This window comes from Octopus bimaculoides, chromosome 6, assembly GCF_001194135.2.
Source record: "Octopus bimaculoides isolate UCB-OBI-ISO-001 chromosome 6, ASM119413v2, whole genome shotgun sequence".
NCBI lineage: Eukaryota > Metazoa > Mollusca > Cephalopoda > Octopoda > Octopodidae > Octopus > Octopus bimaculoides.
This window is the reverse complement of record NC_068986.1, coordinates 6681230-6689797: the sequence shown is the minus strand read 5'-3', so window position 1 is coordinate 6689797 and position 8568 is coordinate 6681230. Positions and strand designations below refer to the sequence as shown.

Here is an 8568-nt window from a genome sequence, read left to right as displayed (position 1 = left end):
ATGCAAAATGGTGCATCAACACCTTCTGCCCAATCTGATAGAATTCTGGCAAAACTGTTTAGCAACAGATCGCCAGCAATTGCTTCATCACAAATTGCCATCCTAGCTCCTGTGAAAAGGGATTACCCTGCTATGTATAATCAGGGCAGCGCAAAAAGTTGTTTTGCACAAGCATTTCTATAGCCAATTACACGGATGAAATTTACGTACACTTAATAATTTTACGCAAAACAGCCTTCAGACTTTCCCTATTAATTTCATCGTCTTTTGAATTATGAACATATTTACATCATAAGGGTTTTTTCGTTGTAAGGCTTTCTTTTTTAGTTGATTTTCAGCTAGCAAGACTTATCGTAGATTGCATAATAAGTCACACCCGAACAAGGTCAGGTTATACTGCTAGTCTTCTATAAAAACTCAATATGATTGAACTTTCAATAATGTACATTTGTTATAATCTTTGCTGGACATTTACTTTGATATTATCTATCCTTGTGAAACTCACTGAATTTTATGTGATCGTTATGTGCCGGTGGCATGTAAAAAGCACCATTCGAGCATGGTTGATGCTGGCACACAAAAAGCACCCACTACATACTCAGAGTGGTTGGTGTTAGGAAAGGCATCCAGCTGTAGAAAGCATGCCAGAACAGATTGGAGCCTGGTGCAGCCTACCGGCTTGCCAGTCCTCAGTCAAACAGTCCAACCATGCCAGCATGGAAAGTGGACATTAAACGATGATGATAATGATTTGATCATTTAAACATGTTTATCTGACTTCTGTTTTGTAATTTTAAACTTTGTTAAAATCCCCTTATTTTATATATATTTGTGCCACTGAGAAACAAAAAATTGTTGAAACTAGTTTGGTATGTATGTGAATAAATCTATTTAAAAACTACATCATCATCATTATTTAACGTCAATCTTTCATGCATACATGGGTAGGATGGTTGATAGGAGCCAGCAAGGTAGGAAAACTACCCTAGGCTACTGTGTTTGTTTTGGTAGGGATTTTATGGCTGGATGCCCTTCCTAACACCAACCACTCCACAGAGTGGACTCAATGCTTTTTCCGTGGCACTAGTACAAGTGAGGTTAGCTTTGGCATGATTGTTACAGATGGAATCCTTCCAAATGCCAACCATGTTACAGTGTGGACTGGATGCTTTTTAATGTATCAAAAGCACTGGCAGGGTAACCAAGTAACTCACAAGACAAGAAATTATGAGAGGGGCAGGGGCATTTGAGGAGGGGAATTTACATGTTTTTCAAATTCAGGTGCATTTTCAAACTCTAAAACAAATTCTATATTTTTCCCTACATGGGAATACACCTCTTCCTCCCATATATATATGTATATTTATATAGGAGACCGTTTTCCAAAATGGAGGTAAACATCTTTCTCCATGTGATCAGCTTGAAAAATTAAGACACTTGACACTTTTCCTACTTTCTCTAACATGAAACCAATGGTAGCCTTTATTCACAAATAAAGAAATTATTTCCACAAATGTGGTGTTGAGCACCCATTGTCATCATTTGACATTTACGTATATATGTGTGTGTGTGTGTGTGTATATGTGTGTGTGTGTGTATATATGTGTGTGTGTGTGTGTGTATATATATATATATATATATATAGACATACATGTTCTTTCAGCTGGTCACCTGACATTCCAGTGTCGAAATTTCATCAAAGCTGATCCACGTAAAGATGTGTTGCTGGATGTTAGCAGTACAAGCTCAGAATCCAGTGAGGATACTCAGGAGTTCATTTCACCACTTGTCCAGCTTAGGCAGTTTGAACAGGAAAAGAAGAGTAGCAAGAAAAATTCCAAGAAAAAACACATGAAAAACAAGAAATCTAAGAAAAGTAAAAAGAAAAAAAAAAAGTAAGTTAAAATGGCACTGTATTTTTTTTTTAAACTTTAAATAACAACTCATTTGAATCACCATTTAATTTTATGTTGTTTACTATCTGGCTTGGTCTGGTCTCATATTACTACTATCTTGCTTCAAATAATTTTAGGTTCTATAATATGACTCCATCTGGAACAGCCTCTGGTCTCATATTGTAATCATTTCACCTGAGATAGTCTCTCTACTTCCATATTATTACCATCCTATTTAAGACTGTCTCCCATATTTGGATCTCACTAGAAACATCATTCAGTCCATTGTTACTACTCCCCCCCACCCCCATTTAATTTCCAAGTTGCGGTGATGATGGTTTTGTTTGGGAAATTTAATTCCATGTTATCCCTGATTGAACACAGTTATCATATAATTTTGTCAATTTAGATCATGCTCAACATATATCATCATTATACAATAATCCCTCGACCATCACGGGGGAATTATGTTCCAAATTCTCCTGTGATAGGTGAAAATCTGTGAAATAGAAACAGTATATTTTTTAAAATTATTTTTATAATTTGTATATATTTATTTTATTATAAATGCAAAACAACACCGCACACTCGCCTCCTAAGTTTCGTTTTCCATACAGGATGTGCGATTCTTTGTTTACTCATCTATGGTACACTACGTATTTTCTTTTAATATATACAGTGGAGTACTGTACTGTATTTTTATTTATTAATTTATAGGCATGAAAATGCTTATTTTACCACAAATAATTAAAATCTAAAAAAATATAAATACCACTCGGCTGCAAAAATCTATATACTGAGTAGTCTGTGATATAAATTTTCATATATTAGCCAGAGAAATCTGTGATTTACTGAGGAGAAGCCTGCAGATGTATTGCTCATAGATTTCATTTATTTATGTCATTCAAATTTAATAGAATCTACTTTTATTTATTTAATTAGGTATCTTAATTGAGTATCTATTTTCAACATATATAATTTATTCATTCAGCTATCCATTTATTTAATTGTATATTTCTGTATTTATCATCCCTGTGTCTATATAGTCTAAGGATGTGTGTGTGTGCATCCATTTATCATGAAATAATGTTGTTTGATTTTTCTCTACCTCTAATTCTTTGGTGTCATATATAGTGAAGAAATTATTTCAATTGTCATAAATAATGTTTTATTTCAAATGTTTGAATCACAAAGAAATATTTTGAAATATCATCTTAACTGAGTTTTTTGCAGCCAAGTGGTATTTATATTTTTTTAGATTTTAATTATTTGTATATATATATGTTTGTGTGTGTACACACACACACACATATATTAGTCGCGAGCTGGCAAAAACGTTAGCACGCCGGGCGAAATGCTTAGCGGTATTTCGTCTGCCGCTACGTTCTGAGTTCAAATTCCGCCGAGGTCGACTTTGCCTTTCATCCTTTCGGGGTCGATTAAATAAGTACCAGTTACGCACTGGGGTCGGTATAATCGACTTAATCCGTTTGTCTTTCCTTGTTTGTCCCCTCTGAGTATAGCCCCTTGTGGGTAGTAAAGAAATAACACACATATATTAGCGGATTCTTCCATCAGCTTTGACATATGAATGTCTAACAGCCAATATTGTTCCTGTTAGACTACTCACACAGATCATTTGTTTTCATTGGTGAAGGCTTGATAGATGAAAATGTTGATAGCAGAAAGTTGGTGCAAACCAATCACACCATTATCACTTCTTTAGAACATGAATACACCTGTACTTTTATCTTCTACACACAGGTTACTATCACCATCTTTGAAGAACAGTCACCGGAAAAGGAAAGCAGATCACTTGTCTGAGTCAGAAGGCTCATCCAGTAGAGAAATGCCAAAGCATAAAAGAAAGAAAAAAAAGCGTCGAAAAGATCAGGAGAAAAGCGATAAAAGAATGGATGGCTCCAAGAAAATGGCAAAGTTAATGGAAGAAAGACAGCATTCTCCATCAAGGAAGTATTCCAGTGGTAAGGGTAGTAATTCTATGTCAGACACCACCGATGTAGATATTTCTTCTGAGTCTGAAAGTGAACAGGAAGGTACTTGGTATAATCAACGTAACATTAAGATGGGTGCCGAGAAGATACACTGCAATCGGGAAAGGGACAGTTCTCCATTAATCATTAATCAGAAGTCTTCTCATGGGCAAAAGCATGTAAAAAGAACTGAAAATTATAAGAATAAACCTCACCAAGAAAGACAGTCAAGTCTCTCTGAGAAACATCATCAATGATTCTGATATACGATCAGAATCATTGTGATTTTGATGCTGTTATGCATCAAACACACTATTTTGATGTAGCTCAGGGGCAGAAACACAGCAACAACAGCTACAAAGAAGATAAGTATATAAGAAAACCTTGTAAGTTAAAGCATCAGAGCTCCTGTAGGAGAAATTTGGGTCAGACATTGATCAACATAGGCTGTACATATCTGATGCTGCAATACTGCATCAATTTGATGATTCTTCATCAGATTCGAACAGTTAGTTGCATCCAATCCATCATAAAATGGGAAAATGCAAAAGATGTTACAGCTAATATTCCAAATAAAAGATACATAATCTCATTATGTCTTCGAAACATTGGCCATCAGATAGTTCTTGTAGGAGAAATACTTCTTTCATAAACTCATATTTTATAATGACATATTAGTTAACAATAAAAACATTAATTTTTTTTTTTGTAATTTTCAATGTATAATGCATTTATGGGAAACAAAGTAAAAATAAAAATCGAAGGCTTCTTAAAGTATTTGTAAGGGCCAGCATTAAGTGAATGTGAAATAAATTTTACCTAGATATTACTGGTAAAATTCCCTGAAGATCTGGTACCTGTTTCACATGATATAAGGGTCAGTAAGAAAAAGTGTATTGAAATAGTTATTATAGAAGATTAACAACACATTGAGGCTAGATATTTTACACATATTTAGATATATCTCATATCTATCTTTTGTGAAAATTTCAAGTGAATAGAAGAAATATTTCATAAGTTATGAGGAGATAAACAAGCAATCTTCCAAATTGCAGCAGCCAAAAGTTAAGGGTTACTTAGAAAAAATGAACTACTGACCGAGGTATTTGTTGTTTAAAAGACTGTTAATGGGCTAATAGTTACTTCTTATGATCTTACATCATTGGAACATTCAACTATCAGCATGGCGGCTTGTGAGAGACGACTGGTGTCCTGTGATGAAAAACAAAGGTTTGTGTGCCTTCACCAAAAGGGCAAGTCAAATTCTGTGATAGCAACTACTGTAGGAAGGTCTAGAAGCGTTGTGCAACAGATTATAGCTCGTTTTAAGTCACCAGGATCGACAGATACTAAACCCAAAACTGGTATATCTCATAAAGCTTCACCAAGGCAGGGTCATATTATGGTTAGAATGTCACTGAAGGATAGCTTTAAGAATGCTGCTGAGATAACTTGCGAGTTTAGCTTCACTTCCGATGTCAATGTATTGTGCTAAACAGTTTCTTAGATGTTATAAAGTTCTGGGTTACTTGCTTGGACACCGGTAAAGAAACCTCTGATCTCCAAGAAGAATCAAAGAGCCCATCTTCGTTTTGCTCATGAACGTGTCATTTGGACAAAAGAACAGTGGTCGCAGGTTCATTTTGGCATGGGTGCCAGTTAACGAATTTGGTTCAATTTTCGATTTCAATTTCACTTGCCTCAACAGGTCTTCGCAAGCAGGGTTTTGTGTCCAAAGAAGGAAAGGTACACATAAGTGGGCTGGCTACACCCCTGGTAAAGACCACGGGTTATGGTCTCACTTGTCTTGCCAGGTCTTCTCACGCACAGCATATTTCCAAAGGTTTTGGTCCCTAGTCATTGCCTCGGTGAGGCCTAATGTTCGAAGGTCATGCTTCACCACCTCATCCCAGGTCTTCTTGGGTCTACCTCTTCCACAGGTTCCCTCAACTGATAGGGTGTGGCAAATTTTCATAGAGCTATTCTCATTCATTCGCAACATGTGATCACACCAGTGCAACCTTCTCTTTTGCACACCACATCTGATGCTTTTCTCTCAGGGCGCTTACACTCTGTCGTGTATACACAGACATTACACATCCATCAGAACATACTGGCTTCATTCCTTGCGAGCTTAGGCATGTACTCAACAGTCACGGCCCATGTTTCACTGTAGCATGGCTGTTCGTACACATGCGTCATACAGTCTGCCTTTTACTCTGAGTGAGAGGAGCTTTGTCACCAGCAGAGGTAAGAACTCCCTGAACTTTGCCCAGGCTATTCTTATTCTAGCAGCTACACTTTCAGCCCACTACTGACTTGGTCACCTAGATAACAGAAGCTATCAACTACTTCTAGTTTTTCTCCTTGGAATGTGGCAGAAGTTGTTCTCTGCACATTTCCAGTGTTTATTGCTCCTGAGCATCTGCCACATACAAAAATTATCTTCTTCCCAGTTAGCCTTCCTTTGATATTGCTGCACCTCTTATGTGTCTATAGCTTACACTGGGTACATCTTATGGAGTTTCTACCTACACCTTTTCTACAGATCAAGCAGGGCCATCTATCTGAAGGGGTTTGTGGTTTATATCACCTTATCATCATCGTCATTTAACTGTCTTTTCTCGTGCTGGAATAGGTTAGAGGATTTGACAGGAGCTGGCAAACCAGAAGACTGCATCATGCTTCATGAAAAACAGACGACAGAACATATACGATAGAAAACAAATGGAAGAAAACGGAGTATAGAAAACAGTCGGTAGGAAACAGACGATAGAAACTATACAATAGACGAAAAACTACACAATAGAAAATGGACGATAGAAAACAGAAGATATAAAATAGTCGATAGAAAACAATCAATAGAAAAATGATGATAGAAACTTGACAGAAAACACACGATACAAACTAGACGATAGAAACTACATGATAGAATATAGATGTTAGAAACTGCACGATAGATAATAGACGATAGAAAATAGATGATGGAATATAAACGATGGAAAACAGAGGTTAGAAAACAGATGATAGGGAAGAGACGATGGAAAATACACTGGAAAAACTGCGATAGACAATAGACGATGGAAATTAGATGATAGAAAAGAGACAATAGAAACGACATGATAGAAAATAGATGATGGAATATAAACGATGGAAATCAGTTGTTTTCAGACTTGGAGACAGATGAGCTCCACCAGGTTTAAATACCTAAGACACACTATATCACAACAGCACTCTTGCAACTTTATCAGCAGATGACAGTCCAAGGCAAGGGAAGGCACTAGCTATAATAAAATCACAAGCACATTTAACTTTAACCCCTTTCCTTGTCCTGTGTATCACACATGATACACAAGACATATTTCCCTGGTGTCCAGGCATCATATATAAAACACATTCTAAATTTTTTCAACCATCAGAGTAACTTGGGACCTATGAAAGGAAAAAAAATTATATTACTCAGAACATGTGAAACAAGAGCTAACTAAAAGTATGAAAACAAGCAACATGAAAGTTTAGGACAAGCATCTGCTGGGTTGTCAATGTTAGGAAGGGTATCATCATCGTTTAACGTCCGCTTTCCATGCTAGCATGGGTTGGACGATTTGACTGAGGACTGGTGAAACCAGATGGCTACACCAGGCTCCAATCTGATTTGGCAGAGTTTCTACAGCTGGATGCCCTTCCTAACGCCAACCACTCAGAGTGTAGTGGGTGCTTTTACATGTCACCCGCACGAAGGCCAGTCAGGCGGTACTGGCAACGGCCATGCTCAAAATGGTGTATTTTATGTCAAAAACTATGCCTAAAAAGGCACAGAAATCTGGTGCAGGCTCCTGTCTAGCCAGCTCCTATCAAACCATCCAATCCATGCCAGCATGGACAGTAGATGTTAAACAATGATGATGATAAGCAAAGGGCTAAAATCTAACAATAGCTCAGTGGAGACTTTATAATACTCGGTACCTGCACATTCTATATTTAAATCATAGCAGAATTATTAAACTTTTCAAACTGTAGTAAACTATTTAGTTTTTTTTTCCTTCTTTAACTAAGTATTCATTTTTTTAATAATCTTTAAAAAGAATGAAAAAATATGGAGACATTCCTGAAGGTATTGGTGGAATAAATGAAACAAAATGACCTACAGTTGAAATTCAAATCAACCTAGTCTCACTCTGCCTATAATGTTCACCAATAAAAAAAATTCCTTATATTCTGTCTTTGTTTCTGAAAGAGATTTCTCTTACTTGGATTAAAGGCTTTTTAAAAAGAAACTGAAACAGTGACCATTTATATTAAACAACTTTATTTTCAGAAGTATCATCTGAAAATGTGTATTTCTATGCTTATGAATGTGTGTTTGTGTTTGTATATGTGTGAGTATGTGTATGAGCATGATGAGTGTGTGTGTGTGTGTGTGTGTGTGTGTGTAAAATTGGATAGACAGATTTCAGTGATATGTAAAGATAAATCAGTCATCTGAAGGCAATATATAAGGATAAAAAGTCAATCCTCTGAAACAATGCATTTTTTTTTCTTCTGAAATATATGTTTCTCTTTTTCTCATTGCGTTAAACTCCTGGAAAACACCTAAAAAATGCAAAAAAGCCCAAACATGGACGCTATTTCCAACAATTAGAGAATGTTTTTTTTTTTAAAAAATCAAAAAGAAAAAC

At 36.2% G+C, this 8568-nt stretch overlaps 1 protein-coding gene across 1 annotated transcript in view; it reads left to right on the top strand.

Moving 5' to 3' along the window:
- Positions 1-8568, top strand: part of LOC106867450 (protein SREK1IP1-like) — a 13047-nt gene extending 4479 nt beyond the window's left edge. Inside the window, exons 3-4 of the mRNA XM_014912328.2 lie at positions 1664-1895; positions 3660-8568. Coding sequence (XP_014767814.2) covers positions 1664-1895; positions 3660-4146 — 719 coding nt within the window. The 3' untranslated portion in view covers positions 4147-8568. The remainder of the gene's footprint in view (positions 1-1663; positions 1896-3659) is intronic.